The following is a 15,127-nucleotide window of genomic DNA, read 5'->3' as shown; positions in this document are numbered from 1 at the left end:
TTCGATGCAAAACGACGATTTCTCGCTGATTTTCGCTGTTTTCTGGCTTGAATTCGCAAAGAAGAGCTCAAAATCTACAAAACCACTAATTTTTATCAAGATTCAACGGCTAAATTGCAAGAAAACAGCAGAAATCTGCACGAAATCATCAAAATTCTTAGAGAAATCCGCGAATTTCGATGCAAAACGACGATTTCTCGCTGATTTTCGCCGTTTTCTGACTTGAATTCGCAAAGAAGAGCTCAAAATCTACAAAACCACCAATTTTTATCGAGATTCAACGGCTGAGTTGCAAGAAAGCAGCAGAAATCTGCACGAAATCATCAAAATTTTTAGAGAAATCCGCGAATTTCGATGCAAAACGACGATTTCTCGCTGATTTTCGCCGTTTTCTGGCTTGAATTCGCAAAGAAGAGCTCGAAATCTACAAAACCACCAATTTTTATCAAGATTCAACGGCTGAGTTGCAAGAAACCAGCAGAAATCTGCACGAAATCATCAAAATTCTTAGAGAAATCCGCGAATTTCGATGCAAAACGACGATTTCTCGCTGATTTTCGCGGTTTTCTGGCTTGAATTCGCAAAGAAGAGCTCGAAATCTATAAAACCACAAATTGTTATCAAGATTCAACGGCTGAGTTGCAAGAACACAGCAGAAATCTGCACGAAATCATCAAAATTCTTAGAGAAATCCGCGAATTTCGATGCAAAACGACGATTTCTCGCTGATTTTCGCTGTTTTCTGGCTTGAATTCGCAAAGAAGAGCTCAAAATCTACAAAACCACTAATTTTTATCAAGATTCAACGGCTAAATTGCAAGAAAACAGCAGAAATCTGCACGAAATCATCAAAATTCTTAGAGAAATCCGCGAATTTCGATGCAAAACGACGATTTCTCGCTGATTTTCGCCGTTTTCTGACTTGAATTCGCAAAGAAGAGCTCGAAATCTACAAAACCACCAATTTTTATCAAGATTCAACGGCTGAGTTGCAAGAAACCAGCAGAAATCTGCACGAAATCATCAAAATTCTTTGAGAAATCCGCGAATTTCGATGCAAAACGACGATTTCTCGCTGATTTTCGCGGTTTTCTGGCTTGAATTCGCAAAGAAGAGCTCAAAATCTACAAAACCACTAATTTTTATCAAGATTCAACGGCTAAATTGCAAGAAAACAGCAGAAATCTGCACGAAATCATCAAAATTCATAGAGAAATCCGCGAATTTCGATGCAAAACGACGATTTCTCGCTGATTTTCGCTGTTTTCTGGCTTGAATTCGCAAAGAAGAGCTCAAAATCTACAAAACCACTAATTTTTATCAAGATTCAACGGCTAAATTGCAAGAAAACAGCAGAAATCTGCACGAAATCATCAAAATTCTTAGAGAAATCCGCGAATTTCGATGCAAAACGACGATTTCTCGCTGATTTTCGCCGTTTTCTGACTTGAATTCGCAAAGAAGAGCTCAAAATCTACAAAACCACCAATTTTTATCGAGATTCAACGGCTGAGTTGCAAGAAAGCAGCAGAAATCTGCACGAAATCATCAAAATTTTTAGAGAAATCCGCGAATTTCGATGCAAAACGACGATTTCTCGCTGATTTTCGCCGTTTTCTGGCTTGAATTCGCAAAGAAGAGCTCGAAATCTACAAAACCACCAATTTTTATCAAGATTCAACGGCTGAGTTGCAAGAAACCAGCAGAAATCTGCACGAAATCATCAAAATTCTTAGAGAAATCCGCGAATTTCGATGCAAAACGACGATTTCTCGCTGATTTTCGCGGTTTTCTGGCTTGAATTCGCAAAGAAGAGCTCGAAATCTATAAAACCACAAATTGTTATCAAGATTCAACGGCTGAGTTGCAAGAACACAGCAGAAATCTGCACGAAATCATCAAAATTCTTAGAGAAATCCGCGAATTTCGATGCAAAACGACGATTTCTCGCTGATTTTCGCTGTTTTCTGGCTTGAATTCGCAAAGAAGAGCTCAAAATCTACAAAACCACTAATTTTTATCAAGATTCAACGGCTAAATTGCAAGAAAACAGCAGAAATCTGCACGAAATCATCAAAATTCATAGAGAAATCCGCGAATTTCGATGCAAAACGACGATTTCTCGCTGATTTTCGCGGTTTTCTGGCTTGAATTCGCAAAGAAGAGCTCGAAATCTACAAAACCACAAATTTTTATCAAGATTCAACGGCTGAGTTGCAAGAAAACAGCAGAAATCTGCACGAAATCATCAAAATTCTTAGAGAAATCCGCATATTTCGATGCAAAACGACGATTTCTCGTTGATTTTCGCCGTTTTCTGGCTTGAATTCTGGGCTGCATTTGCATTAGTCATTTTAAATCTCAATGTGTCTAGAAATTAGAGTTTTTAAGCAACGTCATTGATTTTATGACGTCAAAAATAAAAAAAAATAAAAAATATAATACGTCTCAATGTATTTTGTCTTGTAACGTCAAATAGCAATGCATTTATCAATGCGTCAAAAAGACAAAATTCCAGTCTTTCAATGATATGTGTCGAGTTAAATGCAAAATTGCATATGAAGATAACTAAAAGAATGTTTTTTTGGAACATGAGGTTAGTTTTTCAAAAATATCATGATAAGTAGTGTCCCTAGTGATGAATTTTTTAGGTCATTGGAAAGCCTATGAAATTAGCTTTCCAAAACACTGTCGAGCAATCCAAAACAAAGTGAAGAAAATAAAATTTTGTACAGCAATACAAACCTAAAAAAATACATTTTCAAGAATATGTGTAAATCCGGACCTGATGGAGCAAAACGAGCCACAGATTCGGAAACAGATTATTCAGTACAATTTTTTTTTCCAAAATTTGTTGACTAGTAAAACGACTACACGTTTGGCCACCGTAAGAACAAGGCAGCAAAGTGGTCAAGTTAGAAAATTCCAAACCCACCCTTGGAATGTGGCTTATAATTATAATAACTTTAAACTCTGCTCTATTACTAACTAAATCTAAAAAAATTTCAAACTGTCAATTTTTGATATCTTTATTGCACACTGCGTTCTTATAAAAATTTGTCAATTTTACGTTATGTTACTAATGTTCAGAAAAATCACTTATACAAGCTTAAAAACACATACATTATCTAATTTATGAACAGAAATCTAAACAGAAAATGATATCAACACTATGTAATAAAAACAAACGGTGCCAATACTCATTTTTGCGCTTTATCACTCCATAAAATCAAATAACGGAAACAAAAAAAATATAATCCAGTCGAAACTTACAAGTAAGAAATGGGTATAATTTATAATTGTTATAGTCCGCTATAATTACTTATCCTATAAATTTATGCGATTGAAATTTTAAAAAGTAGTGAGATGGGCTATATGGTTAAATAAATTATTTATAAATATCAAAACTAGACTATTTTCTATGTTTGAAAGTAATATCGCTACACATTTTGATTCAAAAATCCGTAAGGCCATAAACAATGACAGAATGTCTATTTTATTACGCAGTATCGTATAATAAAATAAACTTTCTGTCAACATTACATTTTTCAAAATTTAATTCAAAAATCAGATATATCCTAACATACATCGGTAACCTGAACCAATACCCATAGTTTATTTTGAAACAACCACATAATCACATGTATACTTGTGATGGACTACTGATTTATGTACAATATTAAAATATCACAAAACAATTCTTCATTATAATAACACAAATTAAGCAAAACTCTTCTGTGGGGAGAGCGGTAAGCAGCTCATCTCTTCAATTCTGCAATCATCGAATTGACAGTTAAAGCAATGATTTGATGATAACAGTTAGTTGACAGTTAGTGACAGAACCTGAGGCGCCTGAGGCCGCTTTACCCCTTGCGCCGGGCCTGGTTAGTCAAATAATAGCCACTTTTTTAAATTCATCAAAACATGAAATGGGGATACATTTAAAAATATGTCTAGTGTAGAGAGAATTAGATCTTTAGAGTAACGAGAATATGTTAAAAGCCACTCATCTTTCTCTTACCTATCTACCACCTACGAAGTACCTCGGATTTATACTACTACACAAATTTGTGATCTGCAAAAAATAGAGCCTATTTACACACCAGTCAGGAAAATGTACGACTATTATTTTAACCAGTAAAGCAGCATACATGTACAAAGTTTTTCACGTTTTCCAAAAAACTACTTCCTACTCAAAAATGCATTAAACTCCTAACCGTCTAATCGAATTTTCTGAAAGTAAGGAACATTTTACCGTGGTTACAAATTCAAAACAATATAAATGAAACAGTTCTCTGCTTACAACTCTCCAAGATTTCATGCCGGTTTGGTTATGAAACTACCAACACGACAACAAAAACGAAACTTAACTGTATCGAAAAATTACACTATTGCATAGCAAAATTAACTAATTCGCCAATGAGACCTACCGATCAATACTGGATTGATTATCAACATTAAAATTCTCCGTTAACTCGGTTCCCTTCTCTATTTCTTCGTCGTTTCTGACTTCGCAGTCTCCACTTTCCGACGTTGCTGCATCTTCACCTTTTTCTTCGGGTATCGACGCTTCCTGTGATTCTGACTTTTCCCAAATCCCTTTTGAAGGACTGGAAGGGAGAGAATGTGATGGTTCTGAGGCTCGCACCACGTCTGAACCTTGCGAACTCTGACTCTGCGACATGCGGGTTGCCGGCAACGGAGGTGTGGGTTGGTAATGTGCTGAGGGAGGTTTTACTTTGACACGGAAAAATTTCGTGCCTTGGGGTACCTTGAACCGGTTGACAGGCTGAAAAAAGGCGAAATTAAAATGTCTTAATTATTTTGATTTAGAAAAAAAAAAAAATTTAGAAAAAAATATAGAGTATCCATTTATGCACAAACTAGGGAAAATCAAGAAAATCAGAACAAATTTAGAGAAACTAAAAAAAGTTTAAGTTCATTTGAAGAAATCTAGAAAGAAACAATTTCAAAGTGTATTTCCGGGAAAATTTTATGAGAATCTAAAAAATTTAAGACAATTTATGTATAGGAAAAAACTAAAAGGAAAGAAGAAAGTATATACAAGGTGTTTATAAATGTTTCTAGCATCAAGGGTGGCTCTGGAATTTCTGCCATACACCATTTTGCCGCTTTGTTTTCATAGTGAATATGACTATGTTTAAATTAAAAACGTCAATTACGTCAACGACGTTTCAGTTACGGTTTTGTGTCCAAGTCTTTGATTTTCAGGTTTCAAAACCATAACTAGAACAGTTTTTGTTTCAAAATTAACTTTACTCTGAGATTGAGGTTACCTTCAAATGACAGTTGAAAAATCTAAACCCACATTTGTAATAAGCGGCAAACTTTTTTGACATTTCATAGCCACACTTGATGCTAGAAACATTTATAAACACCTTGTACAAAGCAATTTAAACACAATCTAGAAAATTGTAATAAAACAAAGTAAGAGATTATTTAGAAAATACAAGCAAAATTTTGAAAATAACCTAAAAAGACCAAAAAAGTTTAGACTAAATTTAATGAAAACCTAGAGAAAACAAGGTATCTAAAATAGCAAAAATACAATTTATTCCCAAACACCAAATTTCGATAACAATGCCACCACCATCACAGCGATGATTAAACAGATTAGTTTTTGTCAACACCAAGATTTGATCCAACAATTTTCTTTAAGAAATCTAAAGAAAAGTCAAATAATCTAGAGAAGCCAGAAAGAATTAAAATTCATCATAAATAAATATGAGAAATTTAAAAGAAATCTAAAGAATCCAGTAGAACTTGGAGAAAAAATGTAAAGACAATCAAGCGGATGTAAAAAGAATTCAAAACATTGTAAATTCGAGACAAGATTTTGAGAATCTAAAAAAAGTTTTAACAAATCAAACTAAAATCCAGAAGATTGGAAATAATCTAAATCTAAAGTGAATTTAAAAATTGACTAGAGGCTCTACGAAACAATATAAAAAAACTAAAAAATACAAAAATTCCATGAAAATCCAATGTTTCGAAAGTTCGCAAAAAATCGAAAATAAACTAAAGTAAATCTAGAAAAACCAAAAATCTGTTTAGAGAATTTAAAAAAGTTATAGGTATTTGGACAAAACCTAGATTAGGTACCTAATAAGAATCGAGAGTGTAAATCGATCCAGAAAACTTAAAAAACCTAAAGAAAACAAAAATTAAAGAATGAAAATCTATAGAATTTTGAAAGAATGTAAACAAAATTGTAAAAAGAATGCATAAAGTCTAAAGAAAATCCAGAGATTAAACAGAATATAAGAAAAATCTAAAGAGAAGTAATGACAATCTAGTAAAAGTCTAGAAAATTTAAGAGTAGTGTTAAATTGTCTAGAGAATCTAAGAAAAGTATAAAAAGGCATTAAAAATAATCCTCACCATCAAAAAAAAAAAAAACGAAAAATATTAACATAAACAAGAAATTTAAACCTATATTTTGAGGAGTTATTTTTCAAAACTCAATAAATCCAATTAATAAATTTTGACAAAGGATTAGAAAAAACGATAATTTGTTCGATTTTCTTCAAATTTACTTGAACTTTTTTGGCATAAGTGAGTAACACAATGTTTTAGCAAGAAGTTTTTCACTCAATAAAAAATACACATTGTTAGATTTACCCAAAATAATTGAACAGTAACTCCTCATTTGTAATAAGCAGTAATTTTTTTTGAGATTTCAGAGCCAACTTTGATGCCAGAATTTTTTTTAAACTCCTTGTATACTATACAATGTGATGAAAAAAAGGCGCCCATAAGTGTAAGTACCATATTAAGAAATCAAAGCAAAATTAATCAAAGCCTATTCATTTTTGCAATATGGATTTTTTTAAGAAACAACTTGAGAAAACTGTTCAACACTTTCTTATACAATTTCACATTCAGCAGCAACTAATGATAAAGAGATTTACAATGATGCAACATTGAAAAAAATTCTTCAAAGCCAAGAAATGGTACTTTTAAAAGTTTAAGAATTTTTGGTTCAAAGCACTACTTTTCCTTTTTTTGATATAGATTATCATTAACTGTAAAAAAACTAATCTCTAACAGTGAAATTGTTATACAAATTTTAACCCCATAAAGTTTGATCGATATCATAAAAAAGATTCTCGATTAGTATCTTAACATATATAAAATATATAAAAAATACAAAGACCATAGAAAAAAAGGATAATAAAAACCAATACTGGAAAAAAACAGGAAAATTAGTGAAAATCTAGAAAACCCAAGAATATATTGAGAGCATTTTAAAAGAATTCAGAATGAAAATAGAAAATAGAGTTAAGATAAAAAGAATTGAACGCGATTTCTAGAGAGAATCTCAAGAAACTAAGAATTTAGTGAAACTGGACAGAAGAATCTAGAAAAATTCTAAAGCAGTCAAAAAGCGAATCTTGTTTTATTGTACCGTTCATTTCTTAATTGGCTTTTTTCCGGGAAAATATTAACTAGTTTTACTTGAAACCATTTAATTGTGTTTCAATGATGAAACTAAAATGCATAGTTTTAGCGACCCCGTCTATTTCGAAAAACCCTCGTCCGCTCAAACGCAATTTTCCGCACTTGTTACATAAAATTCCATAAAAACTTACTTTTCTAGCATGGCAGTATTCTTTGTCAAGAACTTCAGCGTAGCAGTAAAGTTTATTAGGCTGGCCATCCACGACTCTCAGTCCTAAGGATTCCAAACATTCGGCGTTGAGAAAATACAAAGAACTGCTTTCTTGGAGGATTTTAAAGTTCTGATGCGTTATGTCCCACACTACTAGCACCAAATCGCCTGGTTTACAAGAGTCTATATTCAGTTTCCCGCCTTTGGGAGAAGAGATTTCGCTACGTTTTCTAAGTTTTACTGGGCTTGTTGCTGCGTCGGAAGTAGCTGCACCTGCAAACGCAAATTAGCATTGTGGCGCAACTTGAGATTACTCACCTTCGCAAATAGCAACCGATGCCGCCATTCCTGTCGTTTCAGTTTTGTATTTGTCTAATTCCATTCTTAAACTCGCGTTATTCCGTTCTAAACTGTCTATTCGTTTTATTAAAGCGTTTTGGTCACTATCTTCACTACATTCTGTCAACTGCTGGATTATATTTTTATACTTAAAACACTCCATGTTCAAGCTGCTAATCTGCGCTCGCAACTGATTGAACTGATTTTCTTGATCTTGTTGGATCCTACTTTGGATATCTTGAATAAGAAAAGTTTTCTCTTGTTGAAAATTGACATTCATTTCGGCGACTTTATCATCTAAAACTTTCTGCCATTTTTGACTTTCTTTGTTAATGGCATCACTCACAGCCACTTCTTTCTCCGATTCGAAATTTTCCGTCATTTTCAACAAAAGTGTTTCATGGTTAGTAATACTAGAATAGTCTCCTCGTTCTATTTTCTCCAAACTGTTTTCCGAAGGACTTCGTTCCATAGTCATCAACTTAAACCGTGCTCTAATACTCTCCAATTCGCTTTTATGCTCACTTTTCAGTCTATCAGTAATTTCCTTAATACTCTTCTCCTTCTCCGTCATCGCTTCGTCCACTTTTTTTCGCATCTCATCCATTTCCTTCACGCTGTTTTCATCGACTTGTTCCATTTTCACTTTCAATTCGGAATTCTCCAACGACAGCTTCTTCAGTTCAGTATTTAAAACAGACGATTCGTCCCGCAATCCTTTAATTTCTTCATTCTTCGATTGGGCAATTTTTCGAAAATCGCTGATTTCCAATTCGTGATCCACCGTTAATCGTTGGACGATTTCACGTTCCTTGTTTTCTTTCACTGTGATAATTTGTTCAATACTCGATTTTAGGCTACCACAAGCTTCCTCAACCGACGCTTTCTCCAACAGAAGTTGCCTCTTGGTTTCGGCCAGATCAGCTTTGAGTTGAGCGTACGATTGTTGGCCAACCTGACACAGTTTAGTGAGAACTATTCGAAGTCTTTCGTAGCCTGACCTCGAAATTTGCAAATTATCCTAAAATAAATAGACAAAAGTCGTAGAACTAAGCGGTACTAAAGGGCTATGATTGTACAGGGACATGCATGTTGAAAGGGAACGTTCAGGAAGTAATTCTGGACCACCAACTTACTAGATTACTGGTGCTTGCAAATGAGAATGATAAACAAGTAATTTTAATGGAACTAAATAAAAATTATGTTCAGCTATTTCTCGTTTATTTTGAATACCGCATTTCAAGGTCATAGTTTGTGACAGTTGTGGAGCTTTACAACAAATTTATTAGGATTTATGTATTGAATATTTATGAAAAGAATCACGAACAGGTCTTTGGGTGTTTCAGTACTCTTTTATGTTCAATTCAATGGATAAATCTTCTCAAATTTGCCGTAGAGTTCCACAATTTTCACAAATTATGACCTTGAAATGCGGTATTCAAAATAAATGAGGAGTATGTTAGTGCCCAAGTTGACATTAACAAACAATACACATTATTGGTCATTGTAACAAAGACTTTGGCAACCAAAATCGCTCTGCTCGCGACTGTTTGGTATAATTTACTGTAAGTAGGTAAAAAAAAATATATTAAATTTATATTAAATTATACACCGTGTTTAAAAATAATTTTTATCTAGTTATGTGCCTTTAGGATGTAATTCCTTTTGTGCCGCTCACTTTGTACTTTGTTAATAATGTCACTTGTCAAATGTCAAAATAGCCAATAGAAAAAGAATTAAATAACAAACGGAAAAATTTAGCAGAGTCAGTTTTATCCCTTCAGCGATCCTGTTGTGCTCGATCAGTGCTAAATCTGGGACTTTTACATCGATTTTGCCAAAAAAACATCGATTAATACATATATTTTTATTTTCAATGTATCATTAAAAATCATAATTGCGGTTTCGATGTATGTATTTTATTTTACACTCTTGATTTTGGTGATATTTATAAAGAAGACTGGAATTTAATTTAAGGGAGTTATTATTTAGAATTTTGTTTATTATTATTAATCTCGAATTTGTTATTTTTTTTATAATTCATTTACTTTCATTGTATTATTTAATACTTAGGTAATATTTATTATTTAGGTTTTTATTTATTTTTATTTTTCTCGTATTTGCTTATTTAGTTGGTTTATTAAGAATTTTATTTATTTTTGTTTTTCACCATAAACTATTTTACTATTTTTCAAAATCGATGTTTTCTTCGATGTATTGGAGATCGATGTAATTGTGCCTTTGTTAAAATTTAGTTCAACATCGATTTTTTACTCGATGTTCCCAGATTTAATCAGTGCCTACTTAACAATTTTTTAAAAGTTTTTAGGTTATGTAACCAAAGTTAAAATCATTATTTTTTTAATTTGTACGGAAAATCAAAGGCGACTAGATGAAAATCCTTTTTAAACACGGCGTACAAAATGTGTATAAATGTTTCTAAAGTCCAGCTTATTGCTATCAGTCCACTCTCCAGTGTAAATTTTCTAAAATGCTTGGGTGTAAATCCGGTTTTCAATTCTTTAGGGAGAAAATTAGGGGAAAATTGAACAACGATTTTTCAGGTTAACACATTGTCAATGTTTGGTGTATCATCATCTCACATATGTTAAGAATTAATCAAAAGTTAGTTCCAAACGAGAGATTTAAATAAGGATTTAACAAGTTTTGGCAAACTTGCGCAGGATTAGCTTCTACGCATGTCACAATTGCTTCAAGGTCAGATCAGCACAAGTGTTTGACCTTGTTAAAAACTTGTTAAATCCGTATTTAAATGTCTCTTTTGGAAGAGATCTGTAATTAATTATTATTAATTAATGTGCGATGTTAATATACTCAACTTTGAAACGTGTTAACCTCAAAAATCGCTGCATTTTTCCCTAATTTTCTCTCTAATAAATGAAAGCCCAACAATTTTTAAAAATTTACACAGAAGAGTAGGCTGACAGCAATGAGCTCCACTTTAGTATCAAGGGTGGCTGTGAAATGTCAAAAAAAATTACTGTTCAATACAAATGTGGATTTAAAATCCGTTTTTTTTTTTAAAACCACGCAATCTTCCCCTGCATTACAACCGGCAACGTTGCCTAGGGAGATTTTTGGTGAGAAAATAATTGTCAAATTTTTGACATTTCTGAAAATTAGCCAGTGTTTCCGTTAAAAACGTTTCTTTTACAGCCTGTTGGATTGCAAATCAAAGGATTTAATGGTGAAAAGACTCGGCACAGCCTGAAAGGCCGTTTTGTGTAATCAAATTGTCAATTAGGCAACTAACCTATTTGATTTTATCACCAAAAAGTCACCATCGACGACGTTGCCGGTTGTAAAGTGGTGGGAAAGTGCGGTGTTGGTGATTTTTTAATAAAAAAACGGACTTTACGTCTTATTCTAAAAAAAATCACAGAAGATAATCTGGCTGTACCCCAAAATCGTCTTTAATTTCAAAGAACATTTGCTAATTTACATGTGCACCGTTAATTTGGATTCGCATAAAAATTGTAATTTAATTGTTTTCATAAAACCCAAAAATCGCTAAAAATTAAAATGTTTAAGCGTCGCGACGCCAGACTATCGATTATAAAACAAATTTGAGTCCAATTCTAGAGCTTAATCAACTATAAGCGCACGCAAATTAGCAAATTGTCACGCACGCAAAATTTTCAATTAAAGACGGTTTTGGGAGTGAGTAAAAATATTGCCAATTTTAATATTTATAACTCTGTGTCGACATACAGTAATTCTTTTCATTATTAAATAAAGATGGCTTTGAATTTTTGCACCTAGATTTAATGTACAAAGTGTTTATAAATGTTTCTAGCATCAAGGAGGGCTTTGGAATTCTTGTCAAGCGCTATTTTGCCGCTTTGTTTTCATAGTGAATATAACTATATTTACAATTATTTCAAATGTCACTTACGTCTACGACTTTTCAGTTACGGTTTTGTGTCAAAATTTTAGATTTTCAGGCTTCAAACCACAACTTGAACAGTTTGTTTTCAAAACTATCTTTGTTCAATGATTGAGGTTAACTACAAATGTCAGTTGAAAAGCCTAAACCCACATAAGTAACGAGCGGCAAATTTTTTTGACATTTCATAGCCACCCTTGATGCTAGAAACATTTATCAACACCTTGTATTTCCACAGTGATTCCAAGCTTGACACATGAGATTAGAATCAAGAATAGTCAGAAAGCTTAATTTAATTATTTGTCATTAACAAGAGTTATTTGGTTTTGTGTTAAGAATGAACACTTCAACCAGACGAGCAACATGCATTGAAAACACTTTTTACATAATTAAAACAAATTTGTTTAATAGCAAAATGTTACTACATGATGAGCCATTGCTTTGAAATTGTCACGAATCTTTTCGCGAGAATGTTTCATTACCTTGGCTGGAAACAAACCACAAAAACTTTTATTATAGCGAAAAATGTTGTTTTGTGGTATAGAAATGACATGACACTCAAAAATTTCAACGCCGCCTTTGATTAATATTGAAAAGAATCACCTATATTATGCAATCGGCTGTATCAACTTTTTACATGATACTGCGGACGAAAGACACCTCTGTCTTCCATTTTCTGTTGAAATTTTTGAAAAAATCGTATTTGAACCAATTTGTCAACTAGTTAGCTACGACATGACTTTTTTAAAGCCAACTACGAATAGGAATTTAACGAATAAATAATTATTATTAACTACAAGGTGTTTATAAATGTTTCTAGCGTCAAGAGTGGCTCTGAAATTCCTGTCATGCACTACTTTGCCGCTTTGTTTTCATAGTGAATTTAACTATCTTGAAAATTATTTATAATGTTACTTACGTCAACGTTTCAGTTACGGTTTTGTAACAAAATTTTTTATTTTCATGTTTCAAACCACAACTAGAACAGTTTTCTTTCTTACTTTGCTTTATGATTGAGGTTAATTACAAATGTCGGTTGAAAAATGTAAACCCACTTTTATAATGAGCGGCAAATTTCTTTGACATTTCTAGCATCAAGGGTAGCTCTGGAATTCCTGCCGTGCACTATTTTGCCGCTTTGTTTTCATAGTGAATATAACTATTTTGAAAAGTATTTATAATGTTACTTACGTCAATGACGTTTCAGTTACAGTCTTGTGTCCAGGTTTTTGATCTTCGGGTTTTAAACCACAATTAGAACCGTTTATTTCTCAAAATTTACTTTATTCCATATTTGAGGTTAACTGAAAATGTCAGTTGAAAAATCGAAATCCACATTTGTAATGAGCGGCAAATTTCTTTGACATTTCATAGCCACCCTTGATGCTAGAAACATTTATAAACACCTTGTAGATTTGCTGTTTTTTTAATTCACCAGTGTAAACTATTCATTCTCTTTTGCAACGCACCTGTCCTTGACTACTATTTTTGAACCTGAATGATTGAAGCAAATAATTCGTCTAAATAAAATAAACGGATACATGCAACATAACTATAAAAAGTAGAAAAAAAATGAAGAAATTCGATGATAAATAGCAAATAAAACTGTAATAACTTAACAACAGTGTAAAATGCGCATTACTGCAGTAGCTACAATGAATTAAGTACCTGTAACAAGGCCACAACATTATTTGCAGTATCAAGCTGCTTAACGAATTCGCCTTGGCTCTGTCCAGTTTCGATACTCAAGCTCGACGGCAGACTTTCGTCAATATAAAATTCGTCATTAACGAAATCGTTTTGTTGGTGGCCCATAACAGGTGAATTGGGTGATTCTCCTTGGATATCTTTTGGGCTTTGCGGTGTGTGAGGGGAAATCGATTTGGACCGATTTAGAAGTGTTGAATTATAGCCCTGCATATGCTGATGATGCGAATTGAAACAACTCTCCGTGTTCGAACCGAAGTTTTTCAATGACGACAACTCGTCTATAGATTCAAGTGAGGGATTTTTGAGGTTAGTGAAGCTTTCGGTGTTGCTCTGACTGCCACTGATGCTCAGAGTACGTTGGAGGGAGGAATTGATTATGATGTTGGTATCGTCTTGGGTTTGTATGTGAGGCTTTTGGAAAGTACGGGGAGGTTTTTTAGGGGGTAAAGGATTACGGTCACCAACCTCGGTTAAAGTAGACGCGTCTTGAGTGCCAGGCCGCGGAGACGGAATCCCCTTATCAAAATGCAAGTCGAAGGGACTCTGGCCCACTTTCTCAAACTCTTCGGTGTCGGTTTCCGACTCGCAACCCCTAAAAACAACCACCGAATTCACACAAATTTTTACTACTATTAGACCAGGGTCGATAATTTTTGAAACCAAAAAAATCGTAGTAGAATGAAACCTATTCGAAATGTTGAGAATATTACAAAAATGAAAGGAAAAAAATTACGATCGATTCGAGATCGGGAAGTGGGAGAGGGTGAGTTTTTAAGAGTTAAAAAAGGTTTATCTCGATTTCCGGCAAAACTACAAGTCTTATGGAAAAAAGTTAAGTGGTAAAGTTGTAAGTAATAAAAAGATCTACAACTTTTGTATTTACACTTTTTTCTCATAACCTCAAAATTCACATGAAAAACTCAAAAAAACACGTTTTTGGTTTTTTATTTCTATCTTTTACAAAATTTTTTTTTTTATGAAATTTCGTGAGAACTTACCTTTGTATATACCAAATACACAAGAATTTTTTGGATTTGAAAAATTCATTTTTTCTCCTTATTTTTATTTAATACCGAAAAAGCACCCTAATTTTCAATCGAAAATTCACGCGTCAAAATATCAGCTTTTTTAAAAAAGTTGGTGGGCTTTTTATTCGTTGAAATCTCTACTTTCTGATAGTGTAATAAAAAATATACGTCACTATGGAAAATATTTTCAAAAAATTTAAAAAACGAAAAAAACTCGAATCGAAAAATTATTTCTCTATCATTATGTACAATTTTGAGCTATTTATTAATATTAACACTGTAATTACTCATTTAGCGTATGAATCTATGTTACATTGATAAACAACAAAATTTTCAATCCATCAAACATTAAGATTGCAAAATAAAACATGGGAAAATGGTTGTTAAAAATATTCAAGATAGGATTTAAAGGGAATTTTATCTAAAAAATGAGGATGTTATAATTTTTTTTTCAGTAAAAAAGCTGGTTTATTACAGTTTTATTATATTTTTGTCATAAAAAAAATCTCA

General features: G+C 32.9%; 1 protein-coding gene across 5 annotated transcripts in view; it reads right to left on the bottom strand.

The window, feature by feature from the left end:
* Positions 1-3,013: 3,013 nt before the first annotated feature.
* The window catches only part of LOC148173823 (uncharacterized), a 29,375-nt gene continuing 17,261 nt past the window's right edge, over positions 3,014-15,127 (bottom strand). For 3 of the 5 annotated variants that reach the window (XM_088037837.1, XM_088037838.1, XM_088037835.1), the window contains 5 exons: positions 13,548-14,181; positions 7,952-8,993; positions 7,614-7,906; positions 4,431-4,789; positions 3,014-4,075 (listed from right to left, as the gene is read on the bottom strand). In XM_088037837.1, coding sequence (XP_087893963.1) covers positions 4,051-4,075; positions 4,431-4,789; positions 7,614-7,906; positions 7,952-8,993; positions 13,548-14,181 — 2,353 coding nt within the window. In that variant the 3' untranslated portion in view covers positions 3,014-4,050. The remainder of the gene's footprint in view (positions 4,076-4,430; positions 4,790-7,613; positions 7,907-7,951; positions 8,994-13,547; positions 14,182-15,127) is intronic. The other 2 variants (XM_088037836.1, XM_088037839.1) reach the window with 2 other exon arrangements.

Source organism: Gnatocerus cornutus, chromosome 5 (genome assembly GCF_029298725.1).
Source record: "Gnatocerus cornutus isolate USDA-ARS CGAHR chromosome 5, icGnaCorn1.1, whole genome shotgun sequence".
Taxonomy (NCBI): domain Eukaryota; kingdom Metazoa; phylum Arthropoda; class Insecta; order Coleoptera; family Tenebrionidae; genus Gnatocerus; species Gnatocerus cornutus.
Note: the sequence above shows the minus strand (reverse complement) of the source record. Positions and strands in the feature narration are given on the sequence as shown.